At 36.1% G+C, this 11624-nt stretch overlaps 1 protein-coding gene across 2 annotated transcripts in view; it reads right to left on the reverse strand.

The window, feature by feature from the left end:
• The window catches only part of LOC150097031 (tRNA (guanine(37)-N(1))-methyltransferase-like), a 53830-nt gene extending 44142 nt beyond the window's left edge, over positions 1–9688 (reverse strand). Inside the window, exons 1-2 of one of the 2 annotated variants that reach the window (XM_090408422.1) lie at positions 9448–9688; positions 6642–8164 (exon numbers count right to left, since the gene is read on the reverse strand). In XM_090408422.1, the coding sequence (XP_090264548.1) occupies positions 6688–8157 (1470 nt within the window). In that variant the 5' untranslated portion in view covers positions 8158–8164; positions 9448–9688 and the 3' untranslated portion in view covers positions 6642–6687. Of the gene's footprint in view, positions 1–6641; positions 8165–9447 lie in introns of those variants that run through there. The other variant, XM_090408423.1, reaches the window with a different exon arrangement.
• Positions 9689–11624: the final 1936 nt, after the last annotated feature.

Consider the following 11624-nt stretch of genomic DNA (forward strand, 5'->3'; position numbering starts at 1 on the left):
TATCTATTTGGAAGAGTCACTGGTGAGCAAGAGATCTAGGGTGTTTGGGGAGTGGTTTGGGTTATCTGGTATTGTGGTTGGCATGTGAACAATTCATGTAAGGTTATTAGTCATGGCAAATGTTTCAGCTTCTCTGCCTGCAAGATCTGTACAACTGGAGGAGAAAAGCCAATTGGTGCTGTGAACATTAAAATCTCCTAGGAGGATGATTGCACTGTTAGGGAGGTGGGACTAGAGAAAAATCAATTTTTAAAGAGAGGGAATTAAAGAGCTCAGAGTGGTATTAGGTTAGAGATAGAGACAGCAAATGAATTTAACTGAGTAGGAAAGGGAGATTTTCAACAGGAGAAGATCAAAGTGGGGCAATTCTAGGTTGGGTGCTCTCTGGCAAGTTATCTCAGAACAGATATATGCACAGATGCTACCATTGGATCGAAAGGAGTTAAAAGTGTATAGTTCAGAAGATTGAGATGAAAAGTGCTGGAGAGGTGAAATTTGAGTTTTTGCCAAAAAAAAAAGTAGGTATGGTTTGGTAGACTGGAGATGATAGTGGACACTATTATGGTCGAAGTTTAGGCCATGGATGCTAGTGAAGTAAATATGCAAGGCTCTGTGGGATATATATTTGACAGCAAAGGTCTTGCACATTTCCTACAATGCCCTGCATACTGTTCATGGTGGTGCTACTAGTGGCATCACTTGATTTTTTCACTAATTTAGATTGTTTGTAATCAATAATTCAACTGTTGTCTCCATTTGGGCGTATTTCTTCAAGTTGTTTTTGAAGTCAACATCCTTGTTCTCTCTGGGCAAAAGTTAGGTCAGGTCAAGCACATTAGCATGATTGCAGGAGCAAGTGTCCTTGAACTTGTTATTAATTGCTGTTATTAGTTTAGATGCACTTGTTGATGTGTCAAAAGTCACTTTCACGAGGCAAAGAAAGTTTGTTTGTTCCTTCCTTTTATTTCTGGGTCTTTTATAAATGGGCAACTTCTAAAATCAAAGTTGCATTCTCCTACTAATTTGCTCGTGTCATCTTTAGGGATTTGTCACTTTCCATCGGAAAGTTCAAAATAATGGCATTGAATTTCTTGTTTTTCCCCTTGATCAAGTCATGCACCATTGATGCGATTAGGTCATGGAGTTCATTGGCAGGCAAGGGTGCACTTATGCTGCAGCATTGATCATCAAGTAAAAACTCAGTGTTCGAATTTTGGAGGAGAAAGTTTCATTCATAGTGTTAAGATGATGTTCAAGGTTTTTGACTTGTTTACCTAAGTTCAGAAGCTGTTTTATAGAAGTGAGGCATAGTGAACAGGAGGGGGACTGGTTGATGTCAATAAATAGTTTGTGCACTGATTCATCTATTTTTGTGCAGGAAGCATGTAGCCAGTGGCAACAGAAATCGCACAAGATACACTTTTTTTTATCAGTAACATCAATTTTACAGTTGCACTTTATATTATAATTGGGTTTATTGGTGATCGATGGCAACGTGATGCACTTGACATAAGGTGCACTTCTGTCATTAGCTTTTGTTGCTGCCATCTTTACTTCACATGGCAGGCATAGTTGGTGCTTACAAGTGGCTGAATTTTAATTGGAAAAATAACTGACTTGATGCACAATAAGCATTTACAGGTTGTGCAGAAGTAATTTGGCTCCTTAGGATCCATCCATTGTTGATTTCCATTTATTAATTAATTTCAGCGAAAAACACTTATAACAATAAAATGTGGGAGCACAAGTTTAGTGTATAAACAATATGGCTTGAAAATTTTCCATATTTGATCTCTAGAGTGGGATTTCTGGCTGGATAAAAAAAAAAAAAAAATTTTTTTTTAAATATATATATATAAAACCAATAACAAAAAAATGCTTAGCCCATCCACAGTATGAATGTACTATAGGTCTACAAATAAGTTTGGTGGTAAGTTAGGTTTGCAAATAAACCTTTCATAGGAGGGAGCCACAAATATACACTATCTACCAATAACTGTCCAGACACTTCAGTAATTTACAATTGATACCAGCAAGTGAATGGGTATGCTCACTCTTGGCTTTGATCACCTCCTGTATGCTTTGAGGGAGGCTTTCCACCAATGTGCAGCAGACAGGTGGAATTTGTCTCCATTCCTCCATCAAAGCAACACTGGATTCAGCAACAGATCGAGGACGTGCTGCTCCAATTTGATGTGATTGAGGCCAGGACAGTTGATTAACACCCAACACTTCATACCATTCACTACAGCTGCAGCATGGGGCACTGTTGTTTTGATAGTAACACGGGTCCATTCCATTAAAAATCCACAGTGTAGGCAGCACCTGATTATCCAGAATATCAAAGTACTGAGTTGCCTTCATGGAACCACAGACAACCATAGTCCCACTCCAAACCAGCTGAATGCACCCCATACCATTACTCCTCCACCACCACCACCAAACTTTACTGTGGGTACAACACACTATGGTGACAGTGTGTTGTACCCACATCAGGCTGGAAACAGGTGAACTTTGATTCATCACTCTAGAGTACAATTTTCCACTGGTCAATTGTCCAGTTCACATGCTCTTTGCACCAGGCAAGATGAGCCACCTTGTTCATTGTTGTGCCACTTCTCTTCCGTGGAACCCCATTAAACGGAGTTCTTTTCGTACAAAATTAGGGCTCACCATGGTGGTACCGGTGCTCTGGAACTCATCACAGATTGTCTGTACCAATTGTAGCTGGTTTTTGCATCCCACACATCTTAATGCCCACCTCTGTCAGTCATTTTCAGCAGCCACCCTCGGTGTTTTTCTGCACTAGTGATGCCAGTCGATTTGTTGATTACATCACCAACCATTGATTTTGGATGCTCCAGTTGAGCGGCAATGGCATGTATGGACCTGCCACCAATGTGACAACCCAAGATGACATCTCTCTCTCTCGAAGTCGCAGAGTTCGCGTTGTATTGCCATAACACATATTCAACTGCTAGGATGAAACACTATCTGTACACCAGTTTTTTTATGTTATTAACAAACCATGAAATGTTCCATAATTTCAAATAATAGGGGTGCAAAACAATTATTGGTAGATAGTGTTATATAAAATCTAAAATAAACATGTTGCATAGGTAAATTCCATACAGTTAGGTAGCCCTGTCATGTTTCTTGAAACCTAACTCCACTCAATTACTATAAAATTGCTTTATGCCAGTAATTATCCGTTTTTTTTTTAAAAAAAATAAAAAAAAAACAGAAATTTCGAATTGCCGTCATTTCCTTATAGCAGTAATTAAGTAAATCCTGGTTAATTCAGCCTCAGGGTTATCAAAAAAGTATCAATTTGCAATTAAATCACACTAAATTATAGGAATATTTCCACAAATGCCATTCATAACTACTAATTCCATTCCACCAATCACTCTCTCATGCACACACAGACACAGAAAATCCAGATTCCTCACATAGTATTTTTTACTCTCAACAGAGTACCTCATCTGGTTGTGTGTTAGGAAACTGTTCTGCTAGTCAGTTTACCAAGGATTAGATAGTGCTGTTCTAAGAATCAATTGAATCAATATTGTAACTGAGAAATCACTGTATATTTCTGGTGGTGTTTACAGAACAGAAACAGCCAGTATGTTAATTATTATGTATACATTGTGTGCCCATTAAGTAATAAGATTGATTTTTTTGCAAGAAGACCCTTTGAATAAAAAAGAATTTTTCTTTCCAAATTAATTTGACTTAAAAGTAATCTAATCAGGAATAATCAGTTTTATTTTCAAAAAAACAAAACTGCAATACAGATAAATGATTTGAACACGTACATTCCGCTTACGTTATCAGGAATATTTAAAAAAACACAAACTTTAAAAATTTGGTCACAGGGACACGTGGCTGGCCTAGTTCATTCTTTCTTTTTTTAATCTGAAATTTCACTTAATCTTAGAATTTCTCTACAATGATTCCAAAATATTATCTGTATTCCCAATGATTCCCATTATTTCTGTTTTAAGTGGAAATGTAGTGAACTCTCACTAGAGGAAACGGCCCAGTAACAAATTACTGAACTGTCCCAATCAATGCTTGATAGGTATGATGCTATGTTAGAAATTAGATACTTTGCTAATTCACTATGGCAAATTATCAGTCCTCTACAATAAAATATACTCTATGACAGAACTTCTCGAATGGTAGCCTTCCAAGGTTGGTTGAATTGGCCTGCCAATTAGTAGTTATTGGAAATTGTAGAAAAATTTAGTACAAGTATAAATATGAATGTGTTTTCATAGAAGTTATTTTGAATTTTCTGCTAAACTGAGAACAGTTAAATGGTAGTAATTACTATATAGTGCTGTTCTAAGAATCAATTCAATCAATATTATAATTGAGAAATCACTGTATATTTCTGGTGGTGTTTACAGAACAGAAACAGCCAGTATGTTAATTATTATGTATACATAGTATGCCTATTAAGCAATAAGATTGATTTTTTGCAGGACAACCCTTTGAATAAAAGTAACAAACATGTTTATAGTTTTGACTGAGTGTGTTGTAATCACAGGTGCAATGTTTGAATTGGGTGATATGGCTGTTTTCATACAGCAACAGTTGAAGAGTGTGCGAGTGGAATGTGTCAGAAATTACATCATGGAGCAAAGAGCTGTGATAAAAAATTTTACTGTAAATTAGGAAAAACTGCTACAGATGTGTATCAAGATCTAAAAAAAGTTTGGCAATGACTGTCTGAACTAAGCACAGGTGTTCCACTAGTTTTCAACTTTTAAAGGGAAGGAGTTCCTGGAGGATGAACCACACCGTGAATGGCTAGTTTCTCCATGGACAAATGAAAATGTGGTGAAAGCTAGGGAAATTGTTGCCCATGACAGGCGAATAACCACTAGGCTACTCACTGAACAGCTTGGTGTTGGAAGGAAATGGCCAGATTAATCTCAGAAAGAGATTTGCACAAGAGGAAGATTGAATGACAATGCACCTGTGAAGAAGTTTCTGGCTTCGAAGTTGATCTGTGTGATCGAATACCATCGCCCCTATTCACCAGATTTGATTTCTTCTTCTCCAAAGATGAAGTGTGCCTTGAAAGGGGAGCACTTCAGCAACATTGAGGATATCCAACGCAGTGTGACCCAGAGACTAAAGGCAGTTCCCGTTCAGGACTTCAAACACCTGTATGATAGATGTAAACATTGTATAAAGTTGGAAGTTTATTTTGCACTTGGTTAGACTATAATAAATTTAGTTTAATCCTTTATCCAAGTGTAAGCAAAGAAAGTTTACGCCTGAAAATATCTTCAGGACTGAGGTAAGGTGGTACATTCCTTGGCAACTCGCAGCAAAGGTGGATTAAGCTCTCATAACTCCTTGTCTCAGTATCTCCCTGAAGTCCTCAGAACCTCAGTCCTGAAGATATTTTCAGGTGCAAACTTTCTTTGCTTACACTTGGATAAAGGATTAAACTAAATTTATTATTGTATAAAGTTGTAGGGAGATTATTTTGAATCTGTGTTTGTTTTGATATTATAATTGTGGTCTCATTACTTAATGAGCACACTGTGTATATTCATAGTATCAGAAGTTATGTTAAATAATTTTTAGCAACACTTTAGTGATTCATTTCTGTATATTTTTCTGAAACAGTAAAAGATTTGTAACCATAACCTTCAATGCAAAAGAATATGTGTGTATCTATATTAAACCACAGTTATGATTTTCAATTATTTTTTGCAAAGTATTTGTACATAAACTATAATAAATATCAATTTGTTTGGATTGTAACATTATTCCATGTTGCCTGCAGATAATTTAAAAGAAAGAAAGAAAAAAAATACAAGAAAGACCTCACATGGAGGCCTTCATTGCCATCACATGAAATCTTATCTCAAATAAACAGCAATGCAGATGCTTAGAAGTAGTACTGCTAATGCCAACTATAAGTATGTGGGTGGGGAGGGGAGAAACACCAAATGTATGAATTTTTGCTGTTTATGCTTGGAAGCTGAGAAGGGGATGGTACATACAACTTGAATAGGAAAGCATAAGAAAATTTCATTCTTTACTGCAAATCAAATTTGCTTTGAACAAAGGATTGATTCATTTAAAAAAAAAAAAAAAACAGATATACAGAATAACATATGTACAAAATAAGACAATACTAAAAAGATTTTATTTATTGTCAACTGCACACATCCTTAAATTCCACACTGCATTTATCTGACATTTTTAATTCTGTTACTTTTCCATAAAGTAAAGTGGTAATTTTGTAGCACTCAGCTTCATAACTAAAGATACATAAGTTAATTTCTTGTATCCCTCTGTTCAAGCTGGATGCACCACCACAGTTAACAAACCACATGGCAATGCGAGTGTGGCGTGAAAGTGTGCCATCAACAAAAACTCACAGTTCTGACCCTTTTTTTGAGGGAAAGGGGGAGGATACTTATGAGTAACTAAAATACGATGAGGGTTTTCACATGACAACATTCAAGGTCCTCTGGTTAGAAAGAGGCCGGCCATATAGTATTTTTTCCCCCTCTTCAAATTCATTACTTTGTATACTGAAACAATGATTAATAAATAAATCATTCACATCATTGCTAACAGTTAATTTTAGGATAAATACACCAAAAACATTGAACTTAAAAACATTTATTGTTTCAATGAACTAATTAACATTATCTACAGAATTTTAATTTTTTTTTTAATTGGTTCTTCTGTTTTACTGCTTGATGTTTCACTAAGAAAAATAAATTCAGAAATGGTAAACGTTACTCTCATCATGTTTTTATTTGGAGCTACTTTCCTCACAAAATGGATTTCTTTTTTCAACTGATCAACACTGTATCCCAGACCATCTTCCACTAGCTTACAGGCTTCTTTACACATATCAGAATTTTCAGCATCTTTTGTAAAACAATAGCAATGAACCAATGGCATTGTTTGATCTTTTATCTGATCATGATGACCGGCAAAAAGGCCTTGGAATGCACTTAAAAAATCAGTAGCAAGAGCTGGCAGATTCATCACAATATGTATTTTTCTGTCTGTTATAGTTTCCTTTGTCCACTGTTCAAGCAAATCTTGTTTAATTACTTGTTTGATAAATTCCCTACCATCCATGCTATACATTTTTAAATACAATTCCACCTTATTTAGCTTAGCATTTGAACATAACCATTTATAAGCCTCTGGATTTAAGTCATTAGCTAAAACTCTACATCTTTTTTTAGCTGCAGGAATAGAAAATGGTCCAACTCCAGCAAAAACATCATAGAGAATATCATGAGCTTTTAGCATTGATATAATTCTCATGCGTTCTGTAGAAAGACGTGGATTCCAATATACTAATGAAAAGTCAAATTCGTATTTAATACCATTCTCACAAACTTGAACATTCATGTTGTTATCACCAGCTAGTACTTCCATATTAAAATTTCTATATGTTGAGTCAATAATCCCAACTTTATTTACAACTGTTGAAATCACTGGATGTTTATCTAATAACACTTCACCAATCAGATGTTTGTAACAATGGAGAGAATCTTTCAAATTGAGATGCAAAATATGTCCAATAATACTATAGCCAGACACTCCCTCTTGGTCTGAGGGCAAAACCACATTCAAGATCTGATCTGCATTCCAATTCTCATAGCCAATTTCTAGTTCTCTCCACATCACATTTTTTGCATCAATTCCAAGATTTATGAGGGTTTCTTTATGTTTTTCTTGGAGACTATCAAAGGTTTTAAATAATTCTGGATTTAAATATATAATTCTGTTTTGCTCATTTTCATGCACAGGTTTTATTTTTCTTAGTTTTAAAAGATAAGGTTTCAGTGTTTTCAATGCACTCTTTACTTTTGTTTGTTCAAGTGTAACAACAGGAATATTAATGATTTTTTTAAAAGCAGTTCGATCTAATATTTTCATTCCTCTAACATTTTCTGGTGGAGTAATCTTACAAGGAATATCATTAGTTACACTTGTCATTCTGCTGCAACATCCAACGATCTGCTGATTTTGGGGCTTTACTTGAGAACTAAGCAATAATTGTTGCAAGACGTCTTCCCTACAGTAAACTGTAGGCTTATGTTTTGATGTTAAAATGAAAGATTTGAAGGTGAGTAAATTGTGAGGAATCCACTTCATGAAGAAACTGGAAAAAATAATAAAATCAGCATTATATTACTTATTACTGCATTCATGCATTAATGCATAATTCTACTTATTAATGAATTAATGCATTAATAAGTACTGATGACAAATTATGCTATTTTGAGTGATCTAGTTAAAAAAATCCCATTTCTATTAATTATAGAAATAACAATCACAAACATCCATGTCCACGGCAGGTATGTTATAAAGTCAGATTATAACATAGCACAGTAATAATCTATTGCCCACATATATTTGCCATTACAAACTTTTTATGGTGGATAATGTTATTATATTAGCGTATCTCATCTAGCTACATTACTACATTAATAATTTATCATTTTCTACAATGCCGGCCTGGTTGGCCGAGTGGTTAGCATATCTGCTCTCCAGCCAAAAGGTTGCGGATTCGAATCCCGCTGTGGGCATGGATGCTTGTGATTATCTGTGAAAATAATAGTGGTGATGGTGGACAGTAGGTGGCGTTGGTGTAGATGAAGCGGTTTGTGGATGAGGTTGAGTGGTGGAGACAGAGTTGTAGAGTAGGTGCCCTCCCTCGATGAGTCTTAGGACTCCCTGGAGGTATCAAATAATAATGAGTGGCCAGCCTCTGACTACCATGAGTTTTTAAAAACTTGTGGCAAAAGACTCATTGTTAGAGGTATTTCAATTCTACACATAAGGAAACCTATCATACCTCATCTTAAATTCGCTATTCAAGGCTTTGATCAGACCACATCTAGATTATTGTGCACTGCACCGATTTGGTCGCTTGCTTTCCAAGGTGAAAAGCAAGCGCTGGAAAAAGTTCAGAGGCAGATAAAAGCAATATCAGGATTGTGGAATACTGACTATGAAGATTATGACAAATATATACCCAAGATATTTTTCAAAGGGCTGAAGGATGGAAGGGGTCATTCTCGGAAGTTGTATGTCAAGGTGTGGTATATAAGAGTGTGGCATGACTTTTTTTTTGAAAGGAGAGTGGTTGGTGGTTGTGATGTATTGCCGAATGAGGTAGAAAGTGCATAAACACTAAACCAATTTAAGACGAGGTATGATAAACATAATCTCTGTTAGAATGCATCTTACTCCTGCTTTGTATAAAAATAACAGCTATATTACGTAAGCTCTGCTTAGTCCTAGGGGTACAAAACAAGAAAATAAAATACGATTCCATGCTACTTGTGCTATACATTGTTTTAGTAAATTGCTTGTCAGTCTTTAAAATGGCAAAACTAAAATAACCAAGTAATGAGAGATGTAGTCTTTCATTTTTCTTACCTTCCTTTATTTATTGAAGACTGACATAAACATCACATCTTCCCATACCTTACACGCACATGGAACAACCTGATGGACATTTGCGCCCCCTGCATATATCGAAATATAAATAACAGCATTCTTTACTACTCTGTGAATCGAGGTTTGCTTGTAAAGCTGGGCCTCGATTCTGATGGTTTTGAAAACATAACTGAGTTTGTTGTGATTATTCATATAACTATTGATTTCGCAGTAGAGAAAAGGCAACGTGGCTGCTACTCTCTGGAATAAATTTGTACCCCTTGCAGGTCGGCATTATCAAACAGAGATGATAAGAAAATGTGACATTCGTGTACTGATTCAAAATAAAAGAGACTGTTTTACTGATATTTAACAATATCACGATAACTTATTAATGTTTTAAGTTTGTAAATTTCCATTTAAAATGTAATATGACATTATGTATGTTCTTCACACATTCTTTAAGTAAATGATATTTTCTTTTTTTTCCTTAATCCAGAATAGCTAATATTGATATGACTATACGATAGCCTGCTTTCCAATACCGTTACGTAAACAAAATCAGGTGACTTGGTGGGTGGTACGAATAAATAACCGAAGTGATGCCATACTGAGGCCGAAGCGCCGTTGCGCTGAATATTAGAAATCCCCTGGCAAATTTGGAAAACATCAAATTTAAAAAGGAGACAAGCCAAATAATATCCAGAAAGAATGCCACATAATCATGTCAAACATCTCGACAAAACGACAACCTTTCGGTTTTATCTTCATCATTTGTAATCTACAAACTGTTAGTTCTGGTCAGAATAATATAATGAATGCTATATATTAGCATTTTTAAAATTTTTCATTTCTTTCCTTTTTAAACAATAATCAGTTATTCACTAAATTGGAATAATTTAATGACATTTGTCTATTTTTTTTTGTTGCAGCAAAGAAATTGCAAGTTCTCTAAGTTATTCATTATCCTTGTGAAAAGTAATGAGTTATATTGCATGCTGTGTAATCTTCTCTTACATAACATAACATCACTGGCCAGAAGGATGAAGCAAGATGCTTTTATTCCCCGTTGTCTGATAGGCAGGACGAACTTCATAGATTTCCGCTGGGGAGGTGCTTGCAGGTTTGTTGTTGCAGGTGTCGGTGAGTTTTAGTACATGTCTAACATGGAGGTGGATGTTATAGACATGCTTGATGTCCAAGTTGTCGTATGTAGCGCTACACTGTTTTTCTAGGTTCTTTGATATCTCTTCAGCTTTTTCTGCATCAGTGTATACTAGGCCCCTGTTTGACTTGAGTAGGGGAAGAGATTTGTTTTTGTTTCTGAGGCTTCTTAATATGTTCCAGATGGAGTGTTCTCAGGGTGATATAGAGGCTAGTTTGGCTTCCTATGTTTCGTTCCTGTGAGCTTTAAGTGCTTCTCTAACTTCAGTTTATTGAGGATCTTTTTGTCATGAGGTACACGGGTGTTGTGGTACCTTTTCCTTGCTTTATTTTTATCCCTAATTAAATCCACGATGACTTCGGGTAGTCGGTTTGGCTTAAGAGTGGTTTTGGTACAGGTGACAACCTTTATGGCTGTGTGGATTTGCTGGGTCAGGTTTTTAACAGTTTTTCAATTTCTTTTATGGATCTGATGTGAGGGACTGGTCCAATGTGTTCCGATAGTACTTCTGGTAGTTTTTTCCATGATATGAAGGAGTGGGGGAGGCAGCAGTTGGTATTGCTTTCCCAGCTGGAGCAGGATTGGATTGTGATCAAATGTCAGCTCGTTTAAAGAGTCTAGGCTATACTGTAGCTTAATGTTTTGTAGGATAGCAATGTCAAGTATGTCGGCTGTGCCATACTTACTATGATGTGTTGGTTCTGCGGGCCTGTCACCACTGCATAGTTTGAACTGGTGTAGCTGAAGAGGGTGTAGCCGTGTCTATTGGTGGTTTTGCTGTTCCATACAGGGTGTTTCGCATTTAGGTCACCAGCGATGATGACTTGTTCTTTATTGTCCAGGACGGCATCCAGATCTGAATGTAGTAGATTCTTTGATGGAGGGTTGTAAGCTGCCTAAAGTGTTAGTTCCCCAACTGAGGTTGTGGGTACTACTATTGCTGTGAGCTCTAGATTTCTGATTGAGGGGCTGGTTACAGAGTGGTGAACGATGTGGCTTTTTATGAAAATGG

This window comes from Typopeltis vanoorti, chromosome 18, assembly GCF_054136105.1.
Source record: "Typopeltis vanoorti isolate ZY-2024b chromosome 18, IOZ_Tvanoo_1.0, whole genome shotgun sequence".
Taxonomy (NCBI): Eukaryota; Metazoa; Arthropoda; class Arachnida; order Uropygi; family Thelyphonidae; genus Typopeltis; species Typopeltis vanoorti.